The 16,788-nt window shown below is 66.8% G+C and overlaps 1 protein-coding gene across 7 annotated transcripts in view; it reads right to left on the bottom strand.

The window, feature by feature from the left end:
- The window catches only part of PKD1 (polycystin 1, transient receptor potential channel interacting), a 50,954-nt gene that overhangs the window by 16,939 nt on the left and 17,227 nt on the right, over nt 1-16,788 (bottom strand). For 6 of the 7 annotated variants that reach the window (XR_010124385.1, XM_063654890.1, XM_054454766.2 and 3 more), the window contains exons 6-21: nt 16,558-16,741; nt 15,902-16,122; nt 15,598-15,713; nt 15,063-15,189; nt 14,460-14,707; nt 13,240-13,995; nt 12,202-12,333; nt 11,794-11,969; nt 11,327-11,460; nt 7,252-10,871; nt 6,883-7,032; nt 5,801-5,944; nt 5,394-5,673; nt 5,087-5,300; nt 4,861-5,020; nt 4,318-4,470 (exon numbers count right to left, since the gene is read on the bottom strand). Coding sequence is in view for 6 of the 7 variants with exons in the window: in XM_063654890.1 (XP_063510960.1) it covers nt 4,318-4,470; nt 4,861-5,020; nt 5,087-5,300; nt 5,394-5,673; nt 5,801-5,944; nt 6,883-7,032; nt 7,252-10,871; nt 11,327-11,460; nt 11,794-11,969; nt 12,202-12,333; nt 13,240-13,995; nt 14,460-14,707; nt 15,063-15,189; nt 15,598-15,713; nt 15,902-16,122; nt 16,558-16,741 (6,815 nt within the window). In the remaining variant the exon portion in view is untranslated. The other variant, XM_063654893.1, reaches the window with a different exon arrangement.

A 16,788-nucleotide genomic window follows, 5' to 3' on the forward strand; every position in this document is an offset into this window, starting at 1 on the left:
ACACGGGTGTCCTCACCTGGCTCCCAACCCCGGCCCTGCAGCTGGAGAGCCCACTTGACTGGACCCCCACAGCCTCCCCACTAAGCATTTTCTGTGGCTCTGCATGACCCTGGGCCTCCACCTGGGGACCACATGATGCAGCCCACTGGCCACACAAGGCACCTCTTCACGAGAGAGAAGGGGGAGGGGAAAGAGGGAGAGAAGGGGGAGGGGAAAGGGGGAGAGAAGGGAGAGGGGAAAGGGGGAGAGAAGGGGGAGGGGAAAGGGGGAGAGAAGGGGGAGGGGAAAGGGGGAGAGAAGGGGGAGGGGGAGAGGGAGAGAAGGGGTGGGGAGGAGAGGGGGAGAGAAGGGGGAGGGGGGAGATGGGGAGAGAAGGGGGAGGGGGGAGGGGGGAGAGAAGGGGGAGGGGGGAGAGAAGGGGGAGGGGGAGGGGGGAGAAAAGGGGGAGGGGAGGGGGGAGAGAAGGGAAGGGGGAGAGAAGGGGAGGGGGGAGGGGGAGAGAAGGGGAGGGGGGAGGGGGGAGAGAAAGGGGAGGGGGAGAGGGGGAGAGAAGGGAGGGAGGAGAGGGGGAGAGAAGGGGGAGGGGGGAGAGGGGGAGAGAAGGAAGAGAAAGGGGAGAGGGGAGAGAAGGGAGAGAAGCGGGAGGGGGGAGAAAGAAGAGAAGCGGGAGAGAAGGGGGAGGAGGAGGGGGACAGAAGGGGAGGGGGTGAGGAGAAGGGAGAGAAAGGGGGAGAGGAGAAGGGAGAGAAAGGGGGAGAGGAGAAGGGAGAGAAAGGGAGAGAGGAGGGGGAGAGAAGGGGGAAGAGGAGAGGGGAGAGAAGGGGGGAGAGGAAAGGGGAGAAAAGGGAGGAAAGGAAAGGGGAGAGAAGGGAGGAATGGAGAGGGGAGGGGAGAACGGGGGAGAGAAGTGAGAAGGGGGAGGGGAGAGAAGGGGGAGAGGAGAGGGGAGGGCAGAGAAGGGGGAGAGAAGAGGGGAGGGGAGAGAAGGGGAAGAGGAGAGAAGAGAGGAGGGAAGAGGAGGGAAACAGGAGAGGAAACGGGAGAGGAAAAGGAAGAGGAAGGGAAGGGGAGAAGGGAAGGGAGAGGGGAAGGAAGAGAAAGGGAGGGGGAGAGGGGAAGGAAGAGGGGGAGGAGGGGAGGGGGGAGAAGGGGAGGGGGGAGGAGGGGAGGGGAGGGGGGAGGGGGAGAGGAGGTTGGACAGCAGGGGGAAGGGGGAGGGGGCACGGGGAGGGGGGAGAGGGAAGGTTGCAGGAGAGAGAAGGGGGAGAAGGGAGGAAGAGGAGGAAAGAAGAGGAGAAGGGATAAAAGGAGAAGAGAAGAATGGGAATGAGAGGAGGAAAAGGGGAGTGGGGATGGCAGGAGGGGACGAGAGGAGGAGGGATGAGGAGGGGAGGAGAGGAGGGGGATGAGGAGGGGAGGAGAGGAGGGGGATGAGGAGGGGAGGAGAGGAGGGGGATGAGGAGGGGGATGAGGAGGGGAAGAGAGGAGTGGGATGAGGAGGGGAAGAGAGAAGGGGGATGAGGAGGGGAGGAGAGGAGAGGAGGGGGATGGGAGGGGGAGGAGAGGAAGGGGATGGGAGGAGGGAGGAGGGGAGGAGAGGAAGAGAGAGAAGGGGAAGGGGGAGGAGAAGGGGGGGAGGGAAGAGGGGGAGGGGAGAGAAGGGGAGGGGAGAGAAGGGAAGGGGGGAGAAGGGGAGGGGAGAGGGGAGAGAACGGGAGAGGGGAGGGGAGAGAAGGGGAAGTGAGAGGAGGGCAGGGGGGAGGGAGGTGGAGGGGAAGAGGAAGGGTGCGGGAGGGGGGAGGGGGAGGGGAGAGGGGGAGGGGGAGAGGGGAGGGGGACAGGGAGGGGGAAGGGGACAGAGATGGGCAGGGGGATTGAAAGAGGAGACGGGGACAGGGAGAGGGGATGGGAGGAGGGGGGATGGAAGGAGGGGAGGGGAGGGGGGATGGAAGGAGGGGAGGGGAGGGGGGATGGAAGGAGGGGAGGGGAGGGGGGATGGAAGGAGGGGAGGGGGGAGGGGGGAGGGGAGGAGGGGGATGGGAGGAGGAAGAGGAGGAGGGGGGATGGGAGAAGGAAGAGGAGGAGGAGGGAGAAGAAGAGGAAGGAGGAGAGGAAGGGAGAAGAGGAGGGAAGACAAAAGGGGAGAAGGGGAGGGAAGACAGAAGGGGAGAAGGGGAGGGAAGAGAGAAGGGGAGGGAGAACAGGAGGAGAGAAGAGAAGGGGGACCGAGAGAGGAGAGGGGAACAGGAAGAGGGAATGGGGATGGGGGAGGGGAGGAGAGAGAAGAAAGGGGAGGGGAGAAAAGGGACGGGGAGAGGAGAGGGGGAGGGGAGACAGGGGAGGGGGTGGGGGAGGGGAGACGGGAGGGGGTGGGGGAGGGGAGAGGAAGGAGGGGAGTGGATGGATGGGAGGGTGATGGGAGACAGGTGAGGAGGTTGAGGAGTAGAGGAGGAGGAGGAGGAGAAGAGGACGAGGGAAAGGGGGACAGGAAGGGGGAGGAGGGGAGGAGGGGAGGAGGGGAGGAGGGGAGGAGGGGAGGAGGAGGGAGGAGGGAAGAGGGAGAGGAGGAGGAGTGGAGGGAGGAGGGAGAGGAGGAGGAGGGGAGGGAGGAGGGGAGAGGAGGAGGAGGGGAGGGAGGAGGGGAGAGGGGAGGAGGGGAGGGAGGAGGAGGGGAGGGAGGAGGAGGGGAGGGAGGAGGGGGAGGAGGAGGGAGGAGGTGGGAGGAAGGGGGAGGAAGGGGGAGGAGGGGGGAGGAGGGGGGAGGAGACGGGAGGCGAGGGGAGGAGGGGGGAGGAGGGGGAGGAGGGGGGAGGAGGGGGGAGGAGGGGGGAGGAGGGGGGAGGAGGGGGAGGAGAGGGGAGGAGGGAGGAGGAAGGGGAGGAAGAGGGGAGGGGAGGAGGAAGAGGGGAGGGTGAGGAAGGGGGGGAGGGGGGAGGAAGGGGAGGGGGAGGGGGGAGGAAGGGGAGGAGGAGGGGAGGAAGGGAGATGAAGAGGAGAGGAGGTGGGAGGAGGTGGAAAGGGGAGGAGGTGGAAAGGGGAGGAGGTGGAAAGGGGAGGAGGTGGAAAGGGGAGGAGGTGGGAGAAGGGGGGAGGAGGTGGGAGGAAGAGGTGAGAAGGGGGAGGAGGTGGAAGAGGGGAGGAGGGGGGAGGAGGTGGGAAGAGGGGGAGGAGGGGGAGGAGGCGGGAGGAGGAGGGGAGAAGAGGGAGGCGGCGGGAGGAGGAGGGAAGGAACGGGAGGAGGAGGAGAGGAGAGGGAAGAGGAGGGGAGGAGGAGGGGGAGGGCCTAGGGAGGGGAGAAGGGGGAAGGGAGGAGGGGGTAGGGGCTGGGGAGGGGAGAAGTGGTGGGGAGGGGCTGGGGAGGGGAGGAGGGGGGAGGGGTTGGGGAGGGGAGGAGGGGGGAGGGGTTGGGGAGGGGAGAAGGAGGGGAGGGGAGGAGGGGAAGAGAGGAGGGGAGGAGGGGAGGGGAGGAGGGGAGGGGAGGGGAGGAGGCAGGAGGAGGAGGGAAGGAGCGGGAGGAGGAGGGAAGGAGCGGGAGGAGGAGGGAAGGAGCGGGAGGAGGAGGGGAGGAGAGGGAGCGGGAGGAGGAGGGGAGGAGGAGGGGGAGGGGCTAGGGAGGGGAGAAGGGGGAAGGGAGGAGGGGGGAGGGGCTGGGGAGGGGAGAAGTAGGGGGGAGGGGCTGGGGAGGGGAGGAGGAGGGGGGAGGGGCTGGGGAGGGGAGGAGGAGGGGGGAGGGGCTGGGGAGGGGAGGAGGAGGGGGGAGGGGCTGGGGAGGGGAGAAGGAGGGGAGAAGGAGGGGAGGGGAGAAGGAGGGGAGGGGAGAAGGAGGGGAGGGGAGGAGGGGAGGGGAGGGGGGGAGGAGGGGAGGGGGGAGGGGCTAGGGGAGGGGAGGGGCTAGGGGAGGGGAGGGGAGGGGCGGGGGGAGGGGAGAAGGGGAGAAGGGGAAGGGAGAAGGGGAGGAGGGGAGGGGAGAAGGGGAGGAGAGGGGGGAGGGGAGGGAGGAGGGGAGGGGAGGGAGGAGGGGAGGGGAGGGGCTAGGGGAGGGGAGAGTGGAGGGCACAGAGCAGCATCTTCTCGGTCCCTCCCCACATCTCAGCCCCTCTTTACACCCTGGGTCCCCCGAGAGGCAACCTGCGTTCACACAGGACAGCAAAAGAGCTGAGGCTACTGAGACAGGTCAGAGACCAAGGAACGCCACGGCAAGAAGGAGCCCAGGCTGGAGGCTCAGCTCCTCGGCCAAGCTGCCCGTCTGCCCTGGGGGGCTGAACCCAGTGCCCTGGCAGGCATGCGGGGTGGGGTGAGCATGTGGGGCCATCCTACCATGCACTGCGCCAGCGCAGCAGCGATCTGCTGGATGTCATCCACAGTGTGGACCCGCAGGGACACCAGGGTCTCCGTGATGTTCTTGCGTATCTGGGCTCGGTGCTGCCGCTCGTGCTTGGGCTCTGCCGCCACGTCCAGGGCCTGCTCGTACTGGGGCAGGCAGGGGGCACAGCAAACTGTCAGCAGGGCAGGAGGCCGGCAGGAGGCCAGCAGGTGCCCACGATTCCCGGGGTGCAGTTACGTGCTAGATACTGCGTCACGTGGGCACTGACCCGCAACACTGAGCTGTTTCTTCATGGGCAAAACAGGGTAAGCACAGGGGCCCTCCTGGGTGGGGGCTGCATTGTGGAAAGCAGACACCGGAGAGGACCCGGTGGGTGTGGCTGCTGGGAGCGGAGGGTCAGGGTGCTGCTTCAGGGTCACTGGGATTTGTCTCTGGGGCCTGGGATGAGCCCTCCACAAAGCTCCAGGCAGGGGTACAGGTCTTGGTCCCCAGCACGCATGTAGCAGATGTGAGGTCCCCTCCCAGCCTGCACTCACCTCGTTCAGCACAGTGACCAGGGCCAGTGAGTACTCGATGACGTGCTGGGGGTCGGCCTGCCGCAGCAGCCCCGGGAGCACACTGGCGGTGAGCCCGTGCAGCCAGACCGTGAGCCCCGTTGCGCTGCCATTGGGCTCTGGGAGGGTGATGGCCAGAGACCTACAAGCAGAGGGGGGTGGTGAGCAGGTCGCAGTCTCAGGGGCGCCCTCCCACAGCCTGGCTCACCTGTTGAGGGCAACCACGGCGGCTCCCAGCTGGTCCTGCACCACCACAGCCAGGCCCACCTCGAAGTGTGGCCTGAAACCCGGGGGCAGCACGGCTCCGTAGCTGGAGAGGCTGCCCTTGTAGACATAGAACTCCTCGCAGTGGCCCTGGCGACAGCGCCGCAGCAGCAGGGCGTATACCAGCGGGGCGCCAGCATCCTCCGCGTCATGCCAGCCTGAGGGACGGTCCCCACGGCATCACGGGAGGGCTCCGTGACGTCACAGAGTCGGCGGATCCCGCTGCTCCCCCCACGCAGGCCTGCACTCACCCGTGCATTCGAAGTGCACCTTGGTGGTGAGGGCGTGCACAGCGCCCAATGGGAAGAGGCGGCAAGATCCCCCCAGCGGCGGGCGGTTGGGGGACAGGCGGATGGAGGCGCAGCCCTCCTCCTCGCCAGAGTGGCCCAGCACCGTGAGCGTGAAGGTGTATCCCTCGCCGTCCCGCAGCACGCCCCGCCGCAGCACCAGTCGCATGCCTGCACTGCCCGTGGATGTGGTGGTCTCATCCAGCACCAGCGTCTTGTTGCTGAAGGTACGTGCAGCCCACCGCTGCAGGCAGAAGGGGTGGTGAGGGGATGCGACCCTCTGCCCTGTCAGCCCCACTTCTGCCTGCAGGTCCCATTCCCTCGGCCATGGGACCCACCCCCACCCCGCCCACGCCCCGCGCAACACTCACCCCTCGCTTGGAGCCACTGCTGCAATTGAGGCAGCGGCCCTCCAGGTACACGTAGGAGCTGCGGCTCACTTCGTACACGGCCTGTGCCTTGCAGGACACACACTCCAAGGACACAATGGGCACCCGGCCACTCCGGATCAGCACCTGGGGTGGGAGTGGGGTTACCTCCAACACAGGTCTACTTGGCCTGCTGGAAGGTCTGGGGGACCCGTGGAGGATGCTGCTCCCAAAATCCGCGTTTCCCAGGGGCCTGGCCACTGCCGGTGAGCTCAGCCCCTCCCAGGATACTCATCCGGTTTTCCACCTCCCAACCTGGGCGGCGGAAGGGCATACACAGGGCAGAGGACACTGGGGTGTGTGTTCTGGTGTACTGGACCCAGCTGGAGCCTGGCAGGAGGCAGGCAATGCTCACTGAGGGCCCCTGGCGGGGTGCGTGTGGGAATGGACGTATGTGTGGGCGTGAGGACCGCAGTTGCCACACAGGCCTGACTCACAGATTCCTGCAGCCCTCAGCGGGGGCCTGGGTAAGGAGGCTGAGCCGGAATGGAACCTGCTCCCACACCCTCCCCTCAGACGACCCCTCTGGGCAGACCCCCAATCAGGCCAGCTGAGGAAAGCATGGACTGGGGAACAGACACCCGCTCTGGGGCACCAGCAGGCCCCGCCTGACAGCAGCAGGAGCAGCTGCCACGGGCTCAGGGTCACCAAGCCTCCTGGCCGGGCCAGAGAGGGGAGCGTGAGGGTGAGAACCAGCCCACCACATCCAGCAACAGGGACATGGGCTGGGGACGGTGGCTGCCTCCGGGGTGGCAAGGGGCTCTTCCTCACTGTTGGTGTCGTTGGGGGACTGTGTAGCTTTTGTCAATCACTAGAGCATATGTGGCTTGAAGACTGTATATGGAACTGTGACAGGTTTGGAAGGAAGCAAAGCTGAAGCAGGCTGTTGTGTTAAATAGAATTTGCATCAAAAACAGAAAGCGGAGAGCGTACGGCCTCCACAAGCACTAAAATACAGAAAACAGTAGATGAGCGGGGATGCTGGGCTGTCCGAGGCATGTGGCCAAGGGGTGGGCGGCACCCACCGTCTGGTTGGTGGCCTCCTCCTTGCGGCCGGCCTTCCACACGGTGAGGCTGAAGGTGTACTCCACGCCGGCCACCAGCCGCTCCCGTGGAATGGAGACCATGCTGCTCCCGCGGGGCCCAAAGTTCAGCGCACACCCGCCAGCCTCCCTCTGCAGGCCGAGAACAAGGGGAGACGTGGCGTGAGAGCCCCACCCAGTTTCAAAGCAGATCCCGGCCCAGGGGACGGCACGGGAGACCCCCTTCCCATGCTGGGACGGGGCCCACCAGACCCTGAGGACGGGCCAGCCCTGGTGGCACGCTGGGTGTTCTCTGGACTCATGGGTGTGGACGGGTGAGGGGCAGGGAGGACGGCCCTGCCACGCGCTGACCTGTGTCGAAGCCACACAGGCCCAGTGGAAACTGAGCGGCGTCTGGTCGCCGTCCTCCAGGTTGGGGTCGTAGGACTCGCTCCCATCCAGCACCAGGTCCTGTGTGTCCGACCACACGCGGTACGAGCCACCCTCAATGATGGGCACCAGGCGCTCGGGGGCCACCGTCACGTTGGCCTGGATGCTCCGTGCCAGTGGCGTGTCCCCAAATGACACGACAAACACAAAGCAGTAGTGCCCCACAGGCAGCGCCAGCCGCGGCAGCACCAGCTGAGGCCGGCTCACGTCCACGCCGGGCAGGGCCACACGTGCCGGGCGCCCCGGCCGCTGGCAGCTGGCGGTGCGGTACACCTCCCAGCGGTACTCAGTCTGGTAGGTGACGCAGTCGCGCAGGTCAACATGGGCCTCCAGGTAGTTGCGCTGTGATCGCCGCATCAGCACCTGCAGGGGCAGGACCACGTCCACCTCCGGCTCCCGGCAGGCCAGCACCTGGACAGTCACCGTGGCCTGCGCCACGAAGAAGCTCACCAGGTTGGAGGCGTTCACCTGCACGCGGTAGTCCCCAGGCCTCAGGTAGGAGTGCTCGGCCCTAGGCTCATCTGTGTCCTGCCCTGGGGACCCGTCCCCAAAGTCCCAGCGGTAGGCCACGCGCCGGGGGCTGGGGCTGGTGGCGGCCTCGAACTGCACCGAGCGGTTGGTGAAGCAGGGGCCGCTCCGCAGGGCCACATACTGGACGGCGTCCTGGACCTCCAGCACCAGCGTGCGGTTCTCGCTGCCCAGGGCATTGAAGGCGCGCACCTGGATCTCCAGCAGCCCCGCAGCCACGGGCGTGTAGGTGACGTCGCGGCCCGACAGGATGACCAGCGAGTCGCCCTGGACCTTCTGCAGCGAGAAGTACCAGGCGTAGGCGACCCGAGAGCCGCGCTGCACGCGAGCTGTGAAGTTCCTCTCAGTGCCCGTGGCGATGCCAGGCTCGCAGCAGTTGGGCACCTGCAGCCCACTCACGGCCTCCAGCACCACGATGCGCACCTGCGCCTGGGCCCAGCTCACGTGGTTTTTGCCCTGCACGCTCACCACGTGGTCTCCGACGCGGGGGAAGCTGTGGGAAAAACGGGGCCCGGGGAGCACCTCGGGGCTGGCTGCACCGACCTGCAGGCGGAAGGTGACGGCTGAGCCAGCGGCCAGCAGGATCTGAAAATGGACAAGTTGCCCGGGCGCCACCACCTTGCTGCTGGCCCACAGCACCAGGCCCACGATGGGCTCCTCCACCGTGATGTTGTGCGTGGCTGAGACCCAGCTGACTGCGTTGGAGGCATTGAGCCGGATGGAGAAGGTGCCAGCATCCGGGAAGACCATGGTGACGTGAGGGCCACGCTTGCTGCTGCTGCCGGGCACAGCCCAGCACCAGCTCACATTGGTGCCCGTGGCCAGCTGCCCCCAGAAGGGCACAGAGGACCCGGCCGCCACGAAGCTGCCTCCCGGCTCGCTGGCCCTGATGCTGAGGCCACTCACGGGCACCTGCACGTCCACTTCCACGGTGGCGTTGGCCGAGCCCAGCGGGTTCCCTGCTGTGATGGTGACCAAGTGCAGGCCGGGTGTGGGGAAGCTGTGGGTGGTAAACGGCTCAGGGGTCTCCCAGCTCTGCCCCTCCTCCAAGGACCAAGTGTATACGACACCACTGCCACCAGCCAGCTCAGCACTGAGGGTGACGCTTGTGTCGACGGCAGCTGGGTTCGGGGAGGCGGCCACCATCAGCCACCCCACAGGCTCCACGAAGTCCACGGTGCAGTCGGCCCAGGCGCTACCCAGCATGTTGGTGGCCCGCAGCTGCACGTGGTAGGTGCCGGCCTCGAGCGCGGTGAACGAGAAGTCTTTGCCGCTGCCGGCCAGGGCTGGGCCCCTGTCCCTCCAGGCAGTCCAGCTGTAGGAGATGTTGGTGCCATCCCTGACCACGGCCTGCAGCTGTACCGTGTGGTTGGTGGGGAAGTAGCGGCCACCGCCCGCCACCTGCAGCCCCTCTATGAGCTGCAGGACGTAGACGAAGATGCTGTCCTGGGCGGAGCCCACCTCGTTCTCAGCCGTGACGATGATGTTGAAGGTGCCCACGGAGCGGAAGGTGTAAGAGATGGTAGGACCCCCGGGGATGGGTGTGCAGCGGTCACAGAGCACCCAGGAATAGCGCACATCACTGCCAGCCTCCAGCGAGGTGCTGAAGCTCACGCTCCCATTCAGGGGCACCACCGTGCGGCTGGCATTGACGACGAGCCCCCGTACGCGCCGCTTCACCGTCACATTGAGCCAGGCTTCGCTGCGGCTCACCTCATTCCAGCCGGCCACCCTAACGGTGAAGTCGCCTGTGCTGTTGTAAGTGTGGGTGACCTCTGGACCCTCGAGCCGCCCACCATCCCCCAGGTCCCACAGGTAGCTGGCGGGGCGCCCACGGCCCACAGCAGAGAACAGGTACGGCTGCTGCAGCTCCAGCACAAGGGAGCCATTGACATTGATGTCGGTGACCACCACAGGCTCCTGTACCTCCACCAGGGCTGAGTCATTGGCAGCGGAGATGTTGTTGGACGCGGTGACTGTCACAAGATAGGAGCCTGGGTCTCGGTAGATGAACGTCACCTCAGGGCCCCCGGCACGGGCGGGGACGGCTTCCTCGGTGCCAAAGTCCCAGGTGTAGCGGTAGGGGAACGGGGGCCAGGCACATGCCACCAGCCGGGCCTCATCCCCGAGCTGCACAAACTGCCTCTCTGGCTGCAGGGTGACGTTGCCCACCTCTGGCTCCACGCAGATGCTGGTGAAGTAATGCGCCTTGTTCACGCGGCTCGACAGCACTAGCGCCAAGGGGAACGTGCCACTCTGCGTGAAGTTGTGTGTCACCATCGGGAACCCCCGCACGGTCGTGTTGGAGGAGCCGTCCCCAAAGGTCCAGTCGAAGAGGTAGTGGGCCGGGTTCCCGGTGACGTAGGCCGTGAGCCGCGCGTCAGGCTGCATGGGGATGCAGGCGGCGGGCTCGATGCGCAGCACCTCCAGGACGAAGACCAGCACGTGCAGGCTCCGGGCCAGGTGGCCAGCGGGGCTGGCCGCACCCACGGTCACTGTGCAGTTCTGTGCCCGCAGGTACACATGCTCCACTGTGGCTTCCGGGCCCGACAGCACGGTGCCGTCCCCCATGTCGAAGGTCCACGTGATGTTGTCGCCCGTCTGCACCGTGGCACTGACCACCACGGGGGCACCCTGCTCCACGGCCAGGCTCATGTCCACGCTAAGCCCGCGGAGCTCCTCGAAGACACGCACATCCGCCTGGGCCGCCGCACCGCTCACCGTGTTGTTGACCTCCAGGCGCACGTGGTAGGTGCCCCTCGAGGCATAGGTGTGGTTCGCAGCCGGCTGGCTCTGGGTCAGGACAGGGGAGCCGTCCCCGAAGTCCCACATGTAAAGAACACCCCCAGGCGAGGGCAGTGGGTGTGGGTAGAAGGTGATGGGCCGGCCGGCCACCAGGACGCTGTCGCTCACACCCACAGCCACGGAGGGCAGGGCAGCACGCACGCTCACAGGCACCTGCTGCGTCAGATTCTCGAAAGCATTGGATGCCAGCACGGTCAGGATGTACTCACCTGTGGGGACAGGCCCAAGTGGGGCAGCCGCGGCACCCCCACCTGCTCCCCACCCGCTCGGCAGAAGTCCCCGCCTGAGGAGCCCGGGGTGAACGGCTGCACCTGCGGCCCAGCCCTAAGGGTCCCAGGCTCCCAAGCCACATGCGGGACGCAGCACAGGTGCAGCAGCACTGAGGGCTGCCTGGTGAGGACGGCACCGCCTCCAAGTGCAGCTGCACTCGGGGCAGCAGAGCAGCAAGAGCCAGGCTGGGGGGCAGTTCAGGGGGCCCAGCTTCCCTGTCCGCTCCCCCCACGCCCGGCCCCTCCCTCACCCCAGTAGGGGCCTAAGCCATCAGCCCAGGTGAGGTCACAGTAAGGGCTGTTGGGGAGGAAGGGGGGCAGCTTGACTGGGGGATTGGGGGGGCCCATGCTCAGGGCCTGAAAGGCAGTGGCCCCCTCACCCCCTCATCCCTCACCTGGGGCAGCGTAGGTGTGCGTGACGTTGTGCTCCACCAGCACCTGGGCCACCGAGGGGTCTGGAACCGGGAAGGACTTGTTGTACGGAGGCTGGAACTGGTGGAGGGCCTGCTCCCCATCCCCAAATGTCCACCTGCCGGGGCGGTGGGAGGCAGTAAGTGGACCAGGACAGGGGTGCGTGGTGGCGGGCCAGGGGTGCGCGGTGGCGGGGCAGGGGGTGCTTGGGACCCAGCCGAGGCTCCACTCTGCAGTCACGCCCCGGGCCTCCATTCAGGGCCCACCCGGCTGTGCTGAGGCCTCTCCTGGCTCCCGTGCAGCCTCAGGGCTCCTGTGCACCCAGTACCTCCCAACAGACACGGAAACCGAGGCTCAGAAAAGCAGCCCCCTGGTGTAGAGTCCCTCGGCTGAGGCTGGGGCTGGGACAAGAGCCTGGTGCCCACCCCCAACCGGCCCCCGAGTCACTCACAGGAAGGCCACCTCCACGGCCGAGTCCACCAGCACGCCCGCCGTCAGTGCCAGCGTGGCATTGGGGCACAGCACGGCCGGCACTGTGGAGACCCGCAGGCCCTGCATCCTGTTCATCCGCTCCACGGTGACGTTGTAGTTCACGGTGACGTTGCTCACGTGGTTGGAGGCCGTCAGCTGCAGGGACAGGCGTCAGTGGGCCCAGGTGGCAGGTGAGAGGCCTGGCCCTGCTTGGCATCCCTCCCTCCACTCACCCACAGCCATGGCAGCGTCCTCGGGCAGCATGAAGCAGAGCAGAAGGCAGAGGTGAAGGTGGAGCCCGCCCCCACCCCGCCCTGCCCCATCCCCTCCCCTCCCCACCCCCCCGCCCCGCCCCATCCCCTCCCCTCCCCACCCCCCGCCCACCTACTGAGAGCTTGAAGACTGCCGCGCTCTGATAAATGACGTTGAAGACCACGTTCTGGAACGTCAGGGACGGCTTGTCGTTGATGGTCCACCGGAAGACCATGTCTGAGCCGGCCTCCACCACGGGGCTGTACCTCTGCGGGGGTACCAGTGTCAGCCTGGGCTCTGTGGAGGACTCTGCCCTTAGCCTGTCGCCTCCTGGACACACCTCCCATCGCGCTGGAGAGTTCCACGCGGGGCACAGAGGAGAGGAGGTGCCCGGGGCTCTGCGTGCCACGGGAGCCAAGCCCGGGCTGGGACACTGACTGTCCGGCTCTCCAGCCAGCCATGTGGTACTACTAACGCCTCAACCTCTCTGTGCCTCAGTTTTCCCATCTGTAAAGCAAACCTAGTACCAGCTACAAAGAGTCCACCTCTCTCTCAGTCCTCTCAGACCCTCCCGGGGCTCCTGCCCCAGCTCCTCAGCCAGAGAGCTCGGAGCAGTGAGGGGAGGCACACGGGCCTCACAGGGACAGCACCCACACTGGCTTACAGAACCCAGGACAGGCTGCACAGGTCACACCGGGGCCATCAGAAACGGCTCCTCCCAAGGCCCCTGGTGCAGAGGCAGGTAGCCGCAAGACGGAGACAGCCCTGTCCCCCATGTACCCAGCATGGTGGCACCGCGGGCAGCCTGCAGTTTCCCATCAGGGGTTCAGACTCCACCTCAAAAGCCACTCGCTTGAGCCAGGCGAGAACACAGCAGAGGGCGTGAGAGACTCACGGGGGCTCGCGTGAGATCGTGGGGGCAGAGTTTTAAATTCATTTCGTGAAATGAGACAGTGGAATGCGTTAGCAGAGCCGCTGTCAGAGCTGTGACTTTCCCGGAATTTAAAGCCCACCAGGTAGCCCAAGGAGCCAGCCAGCAGGACCTGCCCGGGGCTGACGTCCCCAGTAACTGGGCTGCCGCCCTCACTGGGAAGCCAGGCCTCACGCCCTGTGTGGGCACCCTGTCTGCAGGCACCTGCCTGGGGGCTGGTGGTGGAGCCTCGGCCATACTCACCACTAGGACTCCCTGTAGTACACGGGCCTCGGGGCTGGGCGTGGCACGGAGGCCACAGATGGGCTCCTCCGCCGTCACTCGCAGGCTGAGGTTGGCCTGGCTGGCGCTGTTTTCCACCACAACGTCCACCACGTGCTCCCCCTCACTGAGCCACGGCAGTGCTACCACTGAGAACAGGGTGTCGTTGGTCTCCCAGGGGCAGCCGGGCACGAAGGTGGCCACCAGGGCAGGGCAGGCAGCCTCAAAGCGGGCGCTGACATTGCCCCCAGGCCAGCGAGCCGTGGCTGTGGCGTTGGCACCAGAGTCCACCTGGAGCACCAAGGCTGAGCCGTTGGTGGGCACGTAGAGGCGGCCGTCGCGGGGGGTAGGGTAGATGACCCGCAGCCCAGCCACTGCGGAGACCACCTCAAAGGTGCAGGACAGGTTGTGCCCGGACACACCATTGCCCACCTCTGCCCGGACCTCATAGCGCCCAGGCAGCCGCAGCCCAGGGTTGGGCCTCAGGCCCAGCAGCACGGTGAGCTGTTCCGTGGCTGCAAGCAGCCGCAGGGCACAGGCAGGGCAGGCCCGAGTGCCCTCCAGCTGGGCTGGCAAGTGGGGCAGCCATGACGAGGCGTTGGCGGAGAGGTACGGGGCCTGGGGACCAGGGTGGCCGGGAGCCGGCGAGCAGCGCAGGAGGGCACCAGGGCCAGCGTCATGCTGCAAGCCAACGAGGTCACCAGGCAGCACGAGGACATCCTGGCTGTGGAGGGTGACCTGCGGAGAGGGAGGCAGGGCTGCAACACGTCCTCTCGGTCATGGCCCGTGGACCCCTGCACGGGGGATGAGGGTGGACAGGCACAGCTCCCCGCTTCGTCAGCCACACCTCAGGGAGCCTCCCCACGGTGCTCGTGACAGGGACAGGCAGGACAGTTGCAGACGGGGACACACGGGGAGAGGACACAGGCCAAGACCCGGCAGACAGGAAGGAGTGGCTGTGCCGGGAGAGAGAAAGAGGAGGCACAGCTCGTGCCAAGGGCCCAGGCGAGAGCTTCTCCCATTGGGAGAGGGGCAAAGGCACTGCAGAGGTTGGAGGTTGGAGGTCGGAGGTCAGAGGTGGCAGGGACATGGGAGTGGCCTGCAGGCTGGGTGTGTCTGGTGAGCAGACCCAGACCTTGGGCAGCACACAGGAAGGTGGCCTGAGGAGATGCAGGGGACAGACCCAGGTCAGGGCCACACACCGAGTACTGCGCGGGGGGCCCCGCGGGAACGGAGAAGAGGAACTCTCTCCATAGCGCATAGGGGGCCCCGGGTAGCCCCGGCCCTGACGTGCAGCCATTGGCGCAGGCCTGGGGGTGGCAGGAGGCGTCCAGCGGCAAGCAGACATTGGCTCCAGGGCACCAGCGTCCCCCTGGCATGCACGCGGGGGCCAGCTGGGTCCTGTTGTCCAGGGATCTGCTCTCAGGCTCGCTGCCGTTCTCCGGGGTCCCTGCAAGGAGGGGAGGGTGTTGGGGCCCTGATTCGCCCACAGGCCACCGTCAGAGATGCCCACCTGCCTGCACTGGCAAGCCTGGCCTTGCTGTGAGGACAGGTCTCCCCGCTCGGGCAGCACTCCCAGCCCAGTGCTGCATCCCTGTCTCCGGCCAGCCGACTGACCCAGGCCGGCCCCAAGGCAGGCCCCACCCAATCCACCCCCAGGACACCTGGAATGAGCTGGTGTCTCTGGAACCCCTGCTCTGTCCACCTAAGACTGGGGACCGCTCTGGTGGCCACAGGACCAGCAGACGTGAGAGCTCAGAGAGGCCACCCCAAGTCCTGTGGCGCCCACCACCCCCGAGTCCCACCTGCTGTGCTGAGGAGCCGGTACACCTGCAGCCGCAGCTGGGCGGGCCGCCGGAGCTCCTGGGTCCCAAATTCAGCTGCGGTGAGGAAGGCTTCGTGGCTCGGACTCAGGCCCGGAAACACCATGACCTGGTGGACAGGGGGCTGCCTCAGCTCCACAGACCCCACGCCAGCCTGAAGCCCAGACTCCCCCCACCGAAACTTCCCCAGGAAGAGGGGAGGGAAGAAGAGTGAGCCATCGGACCCCCACAGGCCTGGCTCCTGTCGCTCGAGAGGAAGACTCCAATGGAAACTGTCCATGGGGAGGACCCCTGACCTGCCTTTCAGGAATAACTCACATACACTCAGAGAAAAGGCCTGGGGGTAATGTGAGTAAACGCTTTCCTCTCTGCACTCTGGATTTTCCCAACCATCTTCACTGGGCACAAGCAACGTTAAGGCTCCCAAGTTTTTTAGTGAGACCCACAGTGGGCAGGGCAGGCAAGGCCTCCAGGGGCAGGCAGGAGGGGGGGTTCTAGAACGTGGGGGGCCGACTACCTCCACGGGCTGGTGCGGGGCTGAGAGGCCGTCCTGCTGTGCCAGTGGCGTCAGGGGTCCCTGCAGGTCCCCACTGGGCGCTCCCACGAGGAGGTTCTCGGCATCCTGCACTGGGCCTGGGGTGGCGAGTGCGCAGTGAGGCGCCTGGCCAGGGCCCAGGACACCAGGACGAACAGACTGGGGACTGAGCCGCCTGAGAACCCCCCAACCAGCCCCTCCGCCTCAGCCCAGGCTCCACCGCAGGCGCTCGGCAGGCCCCTAACCACAGCCAGCGTCTCAGGCCCCTGCCTGGCCCCCCGCACACCTCCGGGCCGCAGCTCACAGACGTAGCTGTGCGGTGCTGAGCACAGGTCTGTGTTACACCACCCGGTGGGCCCGAGCCGGACGCAGTGCTCGGCTGTGGCTGGGTGTGGCTCCCCGGGCAGCCAGTTCTGGCAGCTCTCCAGGCTGAAGGCCTCGCCCTGCGGCGCTGGGCCCACCTCCGCCCCCTGCACAGTCGAGAAGCCGATCCACACGTCCAGGCTCCTGTGGGCGGGTGTGGAACGGCAGGGGGCTCAGGGCACTCCTCCATCATCCCACTGTCACAGTAGCCCGTTGGGAGCCCCATCACTGTCCCCCTTTCCAGATGGGGAAACTGAGGCTCAGAGCCCGGAGAGCAGGGCCCACCAGCCCAGGCTCACAGCAGCACCCACCCACGGGGCCTGTGGGCACCGGCAGGGATCTCCGTGCAGGCCACCTCCCGTATGGCGTGCCCAGGAGTGTCCAGAGGCTGCCCCCAGCTTGCATCCGCCTCTGTATCTGCAGAGCTGACAGGAACGGCCCCACCGGCCGGCGCCACCTGCTCACCAGGGCCGGCCCAGCTCCCACCTCCCTCCTCCTGAGACTCCCCAGCCGCGGGCTCTGCCCCAGTGCTTCGGAGATCTCCCAACCTATGGCCCCTCGGGGGGTGGGGGCAGGCACCTGGTGACCCGGGAGACCAGGAAGCGCTGCACGGCGGGACTGTCCACCATTGCCAGGGCGGCCCCGGCCCAGGCCCGGCACTGCTCCTGTGCCTGCAGCCAGGCCGCCTTCTCCACCACCAGGCGGTAGCAGTGCCCGTTGCCAGGGAAGATCTCCGTGTCCGAGGGGCAGAGCGGGTGCACCACTGGAGACCGGTGGGAACGAGGGTGTCAACAGTCAGTGTGGGCCTGA

Source organism: Pongo pygmaeus, chromosome 18 (genome assembly GCF_028885625.2).
Source record: "Pongo pygmaeus isolate AG05252 chromosome 18, NHGRI_mPonPyg2-v2.0_pri, whole genome shotgun sequence".
Classification (NCBI taxonomy): domain Eukaryota; kingdom Metazoa; phylum Chordata; class Mammalia; order Primates; family Hominidae; genus Pongo; species Pongo pygmaeus.